This window comes from Phalaenopsis equestris, unplaced genomic scaffold (assembly GCF_001263595.1).
Source record: "Phalaenopsis equestris unplaced genomic scaffold, ASM126359v1 Scaffold000036, whole genome shotgun sequence".
NCBI lineage: Eukaryota > Viridiplantae > Streptophyta > Magnoliopsida > Asparagales > Orchidaceae > Phalaenopsis > Phalaenopsis equestris.
Window position 1 is genome coordinate 5,159,980 of NW_018164478.1, and position 14,367 is coordinate 5,174,346.

The window sequence follows — 14,367 nt, forward strand, 5'->3', positions numbered from 1 at the left end:
TTAATTCAATGTTATGTCCCAAAGTAGAATGTAAGAGATTGTGGCTAACTATATTTTCTGTAAAAACAAACAAGTCATGAGCATTGAAAATAATCAACCTAATCATGACATAATGAAACAAGTAGAGAAAGCAATCACTGCATCAAAGAGAGATTAAAAAAAGAGAACATTAAAGTTGCGCACAAACTTTCAAATGATAGATATTCTAAGAAATTCCTTTCAAATATTAACATTTAAAATTTAAATTTCAAGCCGATAATGATCGATATTACAACTCAACATGAAGTGGAGTGTAGAAATTCAGCCTTTATTCCCTCACTTACCTTTTTTGATGCACTTTAAGAAGACTTCAACTGTATTCAAAGCTGGGAAACCCAGAATTTTTGGTCCCCTAGCTATATATGACATGATGTCTTAGAAAAAGATAATTGTATTAAGGAAATGTCTGGAGTCATATCTAGTGAAGATAAAATAATTGAAAATAGAATTGCACGTTTTGGAGGTGAAAGATGGTGACTAAAATTACTGTAATTAGACAAATAGATAACACTAATGAGAGAAAATTAAAAAGTAGAAAAGATAGATCCAAGATAACAAAGATGGTAAAAAATTTTATCATGACAACTTCTGAATCTCAATATAAGAGGCTTTTTGTCACAAAATTTTCTCCAAAACAGAACATTTTTCTTTCAAAAGTAGTCTTTAGTGCAACTACTGCAGAAAGGAAGGGAGCGCAAAAATAAATGTTAGAAGCTCTATGGAAAGCCCCGAGACTATAAAAAATAATGACGGAAATTTCGAAAAAATGAAAGGTAGAAATTTGACAAATTAGAGAATTTTCTCAATTTCTTTCTCTTTTGCTCCTAATGATATATAACTTATAGTTATTGTGTTTTTAATATATCAAATAACTCTTTTATGGATCTTAGATTCATAAGCCATTGATCATAAGATAAAACTTATCAAAATATTTAAATCTTGCAAATTATGTCCCATCAATTAAAAATTTCAAAAATTATATATTAACATTTAATAACTGTTGCAGATCAAGGAGAACTCAATTTATTCCAGCTTAACCCTTACTAACATATTGCATGCTCCACACCTTAGAGTTAGATTATAGATGCAAAGCCATTTTTTAAATAATCATAATGTTTTTCAAGACCTCACTACGAGAAAAACAAATAAATAAACTATAGAAAAGGATAGCTAACACCATAAGGATCGAGATCATATTCAAGCTCATTCATCATTCACACTACCAACATCAACTGAACACACCGATATAGATTATGGCACCCTTCACTTTAAAAATCATCAATGCATGTTTCATTTTTTTATAATACAAATATTTAAACTTTTCATTGTAAAACTTTCGTAATTGTTAAATGCCATCATGCCCTTTTCCAGAAAGCAACTGTAAATCTTGTCAATTTTTATGTTAATTCATTATGATATCAATCTAGGGATGTTCTAAAATCCAAAATATCTCAGAAGTCATTGGTTTTATTATCTTTATTGATAATTGCACTCAATTACTATGGGTATATCTAATTAAATAAAAATTCAATGCCGGTACTATATTCCCCTTTTTACAAAGATGATAAAGAATCAATTCGACTATTAACATTAAATTTTCCCACATTGACAATGCTCAAAGTTATTTTAACCACACATTTTCATTCTACTTTCAGAAAGAGAAAAGTATTCACCAATCTTCTTGTCCTGACACTCACAGAAAATATGAAGGGACAGAAAGAAAAAACCATCACCATTTAGAGGTCACTTGGACTTCTATAATCAAATGCCAAAATAATATTGGAGATAAGAAATTTTAACATTTACCTATTTAATCAAATAAAATACCCTCCACATTAATTGTTAAAAAAATCTCCTAAAGTATCCTAATTGAGTTATTTCCTACAAACACCTTTTGGAAAATTTCTCCTAAAACTTGTGGATACATTACTATTGTTCATTTTCATCAACATAAAAATAAATTTGATCCAAGAGCTCTCATGTATGTATCCAATGGATATTATGTCACATGAAATAGGTATGAATGGATACCCACAAAGAAATTCTTCACTTTAATGGATGTCACTTTGATAAAACTCAAAGTTTATTCACTCAAACTCAAATTCAGAGAAAGAATTTCCAAAAAATAAATTTGATAATATTTTAGCTTGGCACACCTAATGCCCATAATCTGCCAAATGTAAGCTTTGTATCAACTAAACCTTTCAAATCTATATAAGAAGGAAAAAACCCAACCAAGAAACCTAGTAAGTCCAAGACTTAAAATCGTTACCAAGAAATACAAATCAACCAAATACTAATCATTTATATTCTATCTCAAAATACACCTCCTTTCATAAATTTTCTCCCTCACATAAAACATTTTTAACCAACTTTAATTTTAGCATATTCAATTCCCCAAAATTTATTTGAGACATTAAAAAAAAGAGTCCATAATAGAAAAAATGAAAGTTAGAAAAAAAATACATGGGAGATTGATTAATTATCAAAAAGAAAAAATATATTAGGATGTAAATAAGACTTCACAGTCAACCACAAAACAAATGAGAGTCTAGAAAAATATAAAGCAAGATTTGTAACAAAAAAAATATACTCTATCGCATGAAACTGACTATCAAAAATAGTTGCTTCAGTTTCTCAAAATATTGCTCGCATTACGATATCTCTAACAGCAAATCTTAGGTAGCCTATACAAAAATTATAATGTAAAAAAAAAATTCTCACAAGGGAACGTCCAAGAAACAGTTTATATGGATCCGCCAACAAGATTCAATAGATCTTTAATAAAAAAACCAATTATGCAAATTGAGAAAACTCTTATAAGAGCTAAACAAATTAGCAAGAGCTTGGTTTGACAGATTTATGAAGGCTATGGTAGAAGCTAAAAATAAAACTAAAAAAACTACACTCTCTTCATAAAGCATTCTACTTATTATAAAACCTCAATCTTCATTGTAAATATTGATGATATGATAATTACAAGAGATGACAATCAAAGAAAGAAGTTCTTAAAAAAAGGCTTACTAAAGAATTTTGAAATAAAAGAACTAGGAAAACTCAAATACTCATTGAGAATAGAAGTAACTCGATCTGAATAAGAATTATGTCCCATGGTAGAAAATGTTGTTATGAATTTACTAAAAGAAACCAAGATGATAGCGTAAATAATGTGAAAGTTCAATTGAATCAGGAAAAAAGCTGGACCTTGGTGAAAAATGGTGAAAAATGAACTGATGTAGATACAAAAAAATATATCAAAAGCTGTAAAAAAGCTAATGTGCTTATCACACGCCAGCCTTGACATCACACATTCAAAATAAGTCTAATCAGTCAATTCATGCACAAACCAAAAGAAGAACAACTTCAAGCCACCAATAAAATTCTCAAATATCTTAAATCAAGTTCAAGGAAATGAAATTCTATATAAAAGATCATCAATATATAGATAGAAGGTTCACTCCAAAATACTCGAAAGAAAATCTAAGAACTTGGAGGAGCAAAAAAACATGTGATTTCAAGATCAATTGGTGAAGCCAAGTTTATAATCGTTGCTCAAGGTATCCGTGAACTTCTATGGATTAAAATCACATTAAAAGATCTAAAAAATCAAGAGGGAAAAGCATAAAAGAATATAATGTGATAGCAAATTGATTACCAATATTGCACACAACCCAATACGCAACATGATCATACCAAGCTTATTGAGATTATTAGCCACTTCATAAAAGAGAAATTGGAAAGTTAAATGATTTCCACTATATATGTACATACAGGTAATCACCTGGACAACATATTTATCAAAGGACCCTACATCCTCACATTCAAAAAAATTGCAGACAAACTTGAAATTATAGATATTTACCTTCTTAATTTGAGAGGAGTGTTTATTTTCTTCCATTTCTTTTGTGGTAGGGCCCATTCACTATTCAATCATGGCAAAAAATTTAGACATTTGGATCAAGAGCTTGGACTCTTGGATCAATTTCTCTATGGCTCAACTTGCCATTCATATGCTTTCAGACCCTTATTATATTTCCTTTTTTTAATTTATTCTTATTTTGTAATACAACTTGAAATGTATATATACCTCATCTCTTATACGAAATAAAATAATAAAATTCTTGAGAGCCATCTCTATTCTTTTATTTTTGCATGAACAATAATTAATAGGAAATACAATAAATGAATGAATAAATAAAATTAATGTAAGATAATTAGAAAGATGATCAGAGAACAAAAAAAACATGGATTGAGATTGTTAAAAATAATTGACAAAGAAGAGAATTAATACCTCAAGTAGTACTAATCAAAAATTAATAAAAATTGAGAATTTATAAAGGCAACCCAGCAAACCCAAAATCTATAAATAGAAGTTCCAAATGTCATATCAGAAGCAACATATCCTAACAACATATCCTACAATTCATCACTATAAAGGCAATCTTCTAAAGATCCAACTCACATAGAATCGTAGCCAAGAATATAACATATAGGCACAAAAGAAAAAAAAAAGATTTCTATGGGACTTTGAGAGAAAAAATATTTATGATAAAAATGACAAATCATTATCCAATAAAATGAATGATAAAATGACCAAAAAGAGTTCCTAATTAGAAGTCAAGCACAACAACTTAAACTAAACAATAATAATCTAATTTTCAGAATTATTTATTTGTCTCTACTGTCCATTAATCATTGAGAGCCCAAATCCTTTTCAATGTATTCCAATCATCCATTTCAGTCCTTGATAATCAAAAAATACATTCTAATCATTGTAATACCCATAAAAAAGCCAAAACCAAATGAAGTCTTGGTGTAATTACCACAAAAATAATGGGAAAACACTTGCATGATTGAATCAATGACTCTTGGTTATTAGTGCACTGGTCTTACAAGTTTCACTACCATAGTACTTTAATTAGATTATAGGCGGAAAAAGTTGTTCAGTTGATTGTATGAATCATTGATGAAGCAATTCAATTGGGATTAATAGGCCTAAAGTTTACAAAAAATAGAGTTTGTCGCATTTTCAACCAACTTAATCGGAAGTCCTAAAAATTAGGCATTGTTCGACATCACTATGCTTTTTGTATACTTGGTTTTATTTTTAAAAAATATGTTTGATTAGTATTTTGAAACTTTTTATTTTTTTTTAATAAATCAAGTTGTTTTTAAAAACGCTCAAAAAGAATATGCTTGACTAGTATTTTGTCACTTTTTTTTTTGCAATAAATCAAATTGTTTCTACAAACACTCAAAAAAAACTTTCGGTGTTTTTTTTAAAGGGCAGCCACCATAATCTACCTTTTTGGCCATCATTGCATCCATCACCTCTAGCCACCACCACTACCTTTGTTGTTGCATCAACCACCACCGCCGCCATAACGGTTGCCACATAGTCACCTATTGTCACCGTTATTGCCCACAGTGGCCACCACCGCCAACAATACCAGCCACCATCCCCGCTAAGTCACTACTACCACATTGCCCCCACCACCACATAAATTGACATATATCATATTCAATAAAAAAAACAATATGTATTTACAATGACAAACAAGTTTTTTATTATAAAAATATAAACAAAATAATATAAATTCAAAAACAAAAATTGATCCCAAACAACCCATTTTTCATTCTATATGTAATACTTTTTGGAAAAAAAAAGAAGCTGATGAAAGAAAATAGGCTGTGAATGAAACTCCAAATGAAAATCAAACTAACAAAAAAGAAGTAGAGGAACTAAAGGCCGCTATTTCAGAATGTAAATTAAAGGAATGAAAGGCTATCTTGTAAGTTTTGCTACAAGAATTGTGTAGGAAGCCTATAATAGTTCCTTGATTTTCTTTTATGCACGGGGCACTCAAAATTCTTGATGAATATATGTATAAAGTTCACTGAGAATGATGCATGAAATTTTCAGAAGACAATGAGCAATACGGTCACGAAATCAAGTCCGAAAGGAAATCCATGCAAACAATCTCTAGTATGAAAGACAATTGTTAAATGACTGACATTGGAAAAATGTTCATTTGCGGAATGAATGATTTAAAGACCATAACCGGAGCCAATAGTTACAATATTTAACTAGTGGAAGGATGCCAACAAACAAAACAAAAAAATCTGCATGAGTACAAGATTTGAGCAATTCCAGATTGCCTTCCAACTTTATAATACCATTGTTTTGCTATACACCATGCAATGGACACATAAGCCTAATGGAAAACACCTGAATGTAGAAGAAAACATCAACGAACTGAAACAATTAATCACTTCTCTAGAATATATCTTAAATAAATATTTCGTAATCTTCAGCCTGAATATTATATACCAATGTGCTAACAAGTATGATGCTAGATGCTAAATCACGGACTTCAGCAAGCTCAAAATTAGGCCTTAAACCTTAATGCATTGCTTTGGAAATTTACAAATGTACTGGCAACGCTCGAAATGAGAAAGATGGGTATATTATTACTAAATAAATAAAATTAAAAAATTTAAAAAAGTTCTTTTTTTATTTAATTTTATGCTCGTTTAAAGTAAGCATAATGAACATAAATACAAATAAATTATAATAAGATTGTTGATAAATAATTTTATATCATTTTTTTCTTCTCATACCTGATTGAAAATTATAAAGATTTCAATAATCACACTAGGCACCTAAACAGACTAAGAAAAAAACTATTCTGCAGGCGCTCAACACATTGAAAGTGCTTGCATGCTATTTCCTTTATTAAAAGTAAAAACATTTGTTACCTTTTCATAATTTTAAGTACTTAATTTTATATATTTCTTAAATAAATATAAGGTTTTACTAGGTTTTTCAAACTGACACATTGTCGTATTATGTTAATTTCCCTTCATATAATAAATTGAATTATGTTGTCCATCAAACCTTTAAAAACTAATTAGCTAGTATAAAATTATAAATTACTATATCTAACAAGATAATCGAACTTTTCATGATTTTCAAGAGTTCAAATGTTACCCATATTTTGCTCTCAAATTTGTTTACTCTATTCACCTCCAGGTTGGGAGTTTCATAATGAATACTTTGCCAATCTAGCTATTAAGATAGAATTGCACAATTTCAATAGCCGGATAAGTAACATCCTATAATTATTAAATGCAAATTGTAAGGAGAATTAGCATCCAATAATTAATTGTTTGAAGTTGATTCCATTTCGTTTTTTACTTAAAAAAATTAATGATGGTGGTCTTAGTAGCAGGCAACATGTAGAAATCAAATGAATAATTCTTTGAAATTATAACATTAATGATAAACATAAACAATTGAATAATTAAAAAGTAAATTCTGTTAAAAGAAAAATGAATTCTATCGTTATATGTAGAGTGACATATTGCATGAAAAATCAGTGCCAAAATATAATATAATAAATTTCATGCAGTAAAGTTCTAGAATTGGCAAGTGCAAAATAAACTGAAATATGTTCATAGATACAGTTGACAAGCTTTCAGGGATGTTAATACCCAATTTACTATCAAGCCTACTATTGCCTACAGACCGAAATTTTGAGAGGGAGAGCCTAATAATAGAAGTACTTCTAAGATTAATTAAAAAATTATATGTTCTGTCGGTCCTTTCCGAACTTTGAATTGTGTAATCTAAACCTAGTGCCTACATACCCATGTATGGGACAAAATCAACATAATCAGTAATTCATCTTCTTTTGTTTGATTTTCTAGCCTTAGAATAAATATTTTTTTTCCTCATAAAGGGAGACTAAAAGTGGAAACATTTAGGGGATCAAATTATTTTAGAAAGAACATGATATTCAATGCATGTTAGCTTATAGGCTGTATAAAGTAGCTGGAAATTTAGTTTACTAACACACATGAAATGTTTAGCAAGAATATATTTGATAATAAGATAAGGAAATACATTAAAAACAAATAACGGGTTTGAGGTAATTTACATGTTCAAGTGATTTCATCTAGAAAGGATGCATATAAGCCAGCAATGGATGTTAGGAAGGCCATTAAGTCCTCGCCAAAGTGTCCTATATTGCTTTGGGAAAGAAAGGGGAAACTCAAGGATGAGATAGAAATAATTTAACGACAGTCTACTGACAGAACATGCAATTTCAAAAAGAATGCAACATTGATAGAAATGCCTCGCCTGAGGCAAATGATCAGATCCAAAAGTTGAATAGTGTTTAAATACAAAAGTTGCTTGGACGAGTAGTTTGGCATCTAGAGATGAGCTTTTGCTCGAAGTAATTGTCAGCACCATAGAATTCTAGCTCAACTAATGTTGACATTTAAATAGATAAAAAATAAATGCTAATTTAATTTGAGCCATTAGACCTTCCAATTTACATGAAAATTATGCTTCCCTCATCTCCATAAAGTATTTAACTTGGCAAGCATATGAATAGTTCACCATTTGACTTTGTGATACACTAAGAGTTTGTTTAAAGCACCTGCAACTGTTAGTAATACTAGCAGAACTATTGTTGTAAAAGTAGACTTGTCTTTTTCAGTTTTTATAAGTACTGTAGGTTTTTTACAGTTTTAAAAAGTAAGACACGCTACCATAGTTTAATAGATCTAGTTGTTAAAAAGATTCAGCATTGAAATTTTTAAAAGCAGAAAAAAATCATAGTCAAATAGAAATGCAACAACAATTTAAAATATAAAACATTGAAAAAGCTACTAAAAAAATCTTATATCAAGATCATCGCTATTTATTCTTTTTTTTTGGAACATATATGTCATGTTTTGATAAATATTATTTGATTTATTTCTACATCTCTTGACTAAGTCCACGCCAAAGTGTCCTATGTTGCTTTGGGGTTGCTCATAATCAAATAGAATAAAAGGGGAAACTCAAGGATGAGATAGAAATAATTTAACCATAGTCTACTGACAGAACATGCAGTCTCAAAAAGAATGCAACATTGATAGAAACGTCTCACCTGAGGCAAATGATCATAACCAAAAGTTGAATAGTGTTTAACAATAAAAGTTGCTTGGACGAGAAGTTTGTCATCTAAAGATGAGCTTTTGCACGAAGTAATTGTTAGCACCATAGAATTCTAGCTCAACTAATTTGAATTTTAAATAGATAAAAAAAATAAATGCTAATTTAATTTGAGCCATTAGACCTTCCAATTTTACATGAAAAGTATGCTTCCCTCATCTCCTCAAAGTATTTAATTTGGCAAGCATATGAATAGTTCACAATTTGACTTTGTGATACACTAAGAGTTTGTTTAAAGCACTTGCAGCTGTTGGTAATACTAGTAAAACTATTGTTGTAAAAGTAGACTTGTCTTTTTTTTTTTGTAGGTACTGCAGGTTCTTTACCGTTTTAAAAAGTAAAACACGCTACAATAGTTTAATAGATCTAGTTGTTAAAAAGATTCACCATAGAATTTTTAAAAGCAGAAAAAAATCATAGTCAAATAGAAATGCAACAACAATTTAAAGCATAAAACATTGAAAAAGCTACTAAAAAAATATTAAATCAAGATCATCGTTATTTATTCTTTTTTTTTAACAGATATGTCATGTTTTGATAAATATTATTTGATTTATTTCTACATCTCTTGACTAAGTTGTGTTTGTTGAGATAGGATTGAGTTTGCTTAAGTCAAGCCAAGCCACGAAATTGGGTCACCTTTTGACGCAAGGCATTTGCGGCAAAAGACGCTTTTGTATCGGGACCAATGCAATCCAAACTAGGGAGGGAGCAAACAGTCCTAAGCACATCATTTAATATGTTTTAGGTCATTTTTGTTTCAGCTTTCTGTCAAGACAACCATCAACGTGGAAATTTTCCCTTCCAGGGTTGTATTCGAAGACAAGAAGGTGCTCTAGCTATAACTTGATGATGTTTATCTATGCTTCCTTCATTCCCCGACCTTCATCTCGATCACCTGATTTGTTGTCATCCCCATCGAAACTGTTCTACCAGCAGTCCGACAGTTATCCAACCTCCGACCAACCCTCCAAAGCCTTGTTGTTGCCCCTTCCACCACAATTCTTTTGTCACTATTGTTCCACCACTCTGTCGCAACCCACTTGCTACAAACCACCCCACTTACTATCTGCCAACCACCTAACAAACCCTCTGTCACCATCCTCTGCTGCTACCGCCCCTCCCCTAGTCACCTCTCGACCATACAACCCTCCGTAGGCTATTCCCCCTCCTACCACAACACCACATCCTTTGATTTGCGCCCTAGTTGATGTTTATTTTGCGTGTTTATTGTTCTTTACTATTTTAGTGTGTGTTTGTTCTAGCCTTTACTTGCTTTCATAATAAAAGTTACATTTATGGTATCATTTGGAATCAGAGTTAGCCTAACCCTTGTCATATCCTAAAGTTTCTAACATCCGTCATACCAAAACGTATATCCAACCCCACCAAAAATTTTCTTTCTCCACCTACACACACCTCCCGCCTATCCAACCCTAAACCCTAACGATGCTGGCGAGCAGATATTTGTCAAAAACCTGACCGAGATTTTACCATGGGTGAAATACAACGAAGACTCTGCAAGTGCTACATCAACTCGAGACCAATGAGGAAATGGCCATGGGAGAGGTCAAAGTTGATCGTAACCCTTGGAAGCAGCCATAATAACAGGTGAACACCTTTTGTAAGGATGAATTCAATGAAGAGGAGAATCGACCTTGGCATTTCGAAATTTAGTATCAAAGGAGGCCGATAAAGGAAGTGCCTAAAAGAGGGCACAAAAATCTAAGAGTTAGGGTGGACCTACCCGACTTCAATGGGAGGATAAATCTATATGATTTTCGCGAGAGTAAGCAAATTGTTGAGCGGATCTTTGAATACAAGGATGTACCAAATGACATAAAAGTGAAGCTCGACGCCATCAAGCTGACGAAAAATGCCTCTTTGTGGTGGGAAAACTGGAAGAGGGGGAGACGGAGAGAATAACAGCAACACCAAATTCTTGGATTTGTGCCCTAGTTGGTGTTTGTGTTGAGTATCGATTGTTCGTTCTTATTTCGATGTGTGTTCGTTATAAAACCTTATTTGCTTTAGTGATAAAAGTTGTATTTCTCGTTGTCGTTTGGGTTAACTCAGGTGTTACATTGTCAAGTTTGCCTTTAAATTGGTGTAGCTAGCACCAACAAGAGTCTAAGCCAAACCATGTCTTAAGAGGCATTTTACACTATTAAAGTAATTAAAGTTTATGGATGTCAATTTTCAATATATGCCACAAATCTTGGAGTTAATCCCTTGTACTCAAGCCCAAAACTACCTAGAGGACATCGATATTCCTGAATCGATAAAACTATGTCGATGATATTTCCACTTATAAGAAGTTACTTCTTCTTTCACAGATTAAACATGATAGCTCCATCAAATTGTCTCTTATAAGGTCAACCACTTGAGCATACTCTAGGTAGAGAGGTTAGAGTTTGAACTATTGTGTCTAGGTCAAAAAAAAAATTTTTCAATTGAAACATTTTGAAAATTCATTTAAAGCTGAGTTAGTTTGCCTTTCATGTTGTGATAAGCGAGCTTCAAAAATATGCTTTCAATTATGCTTGTAAGATGATACAACTATTTATCATGTCCCCATTCTATTTTGTGTACTTGGATCAAAGCAACCTTATTATAGGATTTGAAAATTTTCATTTTTTAAGAATAATTTAACTAGTATTGCTCTTTTAAAAAGAACTTCATATGTGTGATATACTTCAGTGATTATAGATTAGATACATTCAAAGTTGTGTTTTATTTTTCTTATCATATACTTTTTAAACAATCTGTATCATTATCATTATTGGCCGTATAAATAAATGCCAGCAGCTTTAAGCATATTCTCTTCAAGGAATTTCAAACCACCTATGTCCATGAAAACCTTAAGTTCACCCCTTCTCATTCCCAATCCTCCTACTTCAATTTCAGCTATTTGTCTAATCGGTGAATTTTTTGTCCTTTTTTTTATACATGATCATACTAAGTCTATTTTTAATCACCCTATCTTCAACAGATACAATTCTAACCGTTCCTCTAATGTATAAATAAAATTTAGAATTTGTACAATTATTTTGCCACGAAAACAAATCTGACTCATATCAAGCAATCAAGAAAATATTAATGCATCCCATAAATTGCAAATTCAAAGTAAAAAAAAAATAAAATGAAGAGATATTCTTAAGACATTCATGATATGGTAAAAGTAAAACCTATAGTACAAGAAGCTAATAATAAATTCTTCTAAATCAAGCATTTTATGGCAAGAAAGCAAACTTTATTTGGCATAATATTCAAAATAAAACATAATCATTACAAATCTATGAAACTAAAAATGCCAATTAAAATACATCAAAATCATAAATAGTAATGAAACACAAGTAATCACAAGATTTGATGTCTTCTGGATTTATTTTTCTTCGTAACGATCATTTTCCAAGACCTCCATCCAACTTTTTATCTTTCTGAATGGGTATATCTAGCTAAGTGCTCATTTTGGAAGATTAAAAAGTTGATTTAAACCAAAGAGCAAAGTTAGCACATAGCAACACGAGTTTTCATTTCATTAAAATTTGTCAGGATAGAGAATCCCAAGAAGTTTAACCCAACAATGAATAGCAATATAGTAAAATTATCATTTATCTGAAGACTATTGCATTTCATGTAAATCAGCACATGATGTTCAAAATCCATAAACACCAGGATAAAAACATTATTTATCCATCTATCCAACATTTCCCTTGTCCAATTAACGAATTTCATTTAATACCATTGAGTGTCATTGTTCTTAGCATTTTGGTATGATTTGTCAGTGTATATTGAATTATTATGGCACACAACTAATATTTAACAAGAAAAATATTACAGAAAAAAAAACCTAAAATATATAAGATTGCATAGAAATTTTTAATTATGAAATAAAATAAAATTTTGAGAAGTAGATAAGCTGTACAAAATGGCACTTGCCACTCTTAGTGAATATGGTGCGCATACCATCTTAAGGTTACGTAAAAAAGGCCTAAGATTGTATTTGTAATTTATTCGAAATATAATGCTTCATTTAAGAAAGTATAAATTGGGCACCTAGCACCTTGATGTTACACTTGTCAGTTCTCACTTACAGACAACCAAGCTTCAAAAGTTGGCACGGAACTGAACGAACTTTTCTTATTTTTTATTTCAATTTTTCTACAACCTTGGCGTAACTCATATGCGTAGAAATTTACAAACAAATCAACCATTATTGTATGATGAAATTTAAAAACTATCCAGACGATCTAACAAAAAAGACATATAATCTTTAGCTAAAAGATCCTCAAATGAATCATTTAAGCAACCAAACAAATTTAACAGCAGCAGTCAACTCATCAGCACAAGAGTAAATAAAAATTTGAAAAAGAAAGCTCACCCTTTTTCACTCTCACAACCTTCCCGGAGTGCGAGCGGCGGACATGCCTCACCGGGTTTCCCGCAGCCACCTGCCTTCCGCCCTTATTGTTATTATGATCCGGTAGCAGCAAGGCCAGCCCAGTCGGCGATCTCGGAGACGACGAGAGAACCTCAACATTTTGCGCCGCAATCTTCATTACCTCTCTCTGCTCATCGGTCAGAAAACCCTCCTTCGGCGACGCCATCGCCCTTTGCCGCCAACCTAGCACCAACATCAGTCACGCATCAACACACCACAGAGGCCAACACAGATCCCGCCGGATCAAACTTCTAAACACCACTCACAATCGTTAATTACCTCTTAGAGAGAAACAGAGAAGTGCAGAAACCCTTGAAAAATTTGTTCGATCACTTCTCTCAGGACTAATCGATCAATGGAGTTCTTCGTCTTGGCTCGGGAATCTCGAGCCAAGACAGAGAGCAGGTTGCTCCAAACGAAGAATCGCAACTAAACCCTAAAGAACATCTCCGTCTCTTCGCACCTTCCCTCTTCACTCTCGCCGTCGTATCTGAATCCCCTGTTAATGCTCTCCGCCAGGCCGGGAGGAAATCAGAAAAATGGAGAGGCGTGGTATTTATAGCCGGACGATGCAGTTCTTGAACACGTCAGTCGGGGATGAGGATCGCATCCGGTGCACACGTGGCGCTTAGGATGTAGCCGCGGCTGGCGCGCCGCCGCAGTGTGCGCGTTGGGTTAGGGTTTTCGGGTCTCAAATCTGGGCGAAATGGCGTACCTGCCCTTGATGCTTATCAATATGTTTATCCATGAACATATTTTTTTAATTTTATTTAATGCGTACTACTCATAATATCCTTACAATCAATAATTTTGAGTAATATTTTTTATATTTTATCAGCTATTATTTGAGAAAATATAAATACAGTTATGAATAACT

General features: G+C 32.0%; 1 protein-coding gene across 1 annotated transcript in view; it reads right to left on the minus strand.

The window, feature by feature from the left end:
* Positions 1-14,032, minus strand: part of LOC110018757 — a 30,541-nt gene extending 16,509 nt beyond the window's left edge. The window contains exons 1-2 of the mRNA XM_020716179.1: positions 13,770-14,032; positions 13,431-13,673 (exon numbers count right to left, since the gene is read on the minus strand). Of these exons, the coding sequence (XP_020571838.1) occupies positions 13,431-13,656 (226 nt within the window). The 5' untranslated portion in view covers positions 13,657-13,673; positions 13,770-14,032. The remainder of the gene's footprint in view (positions 1-13,430; positions 13,674-13,769) is intronic.
* Between the last annotated feature and the right edge of the window lie 335 nt (positions 14,033-14,367).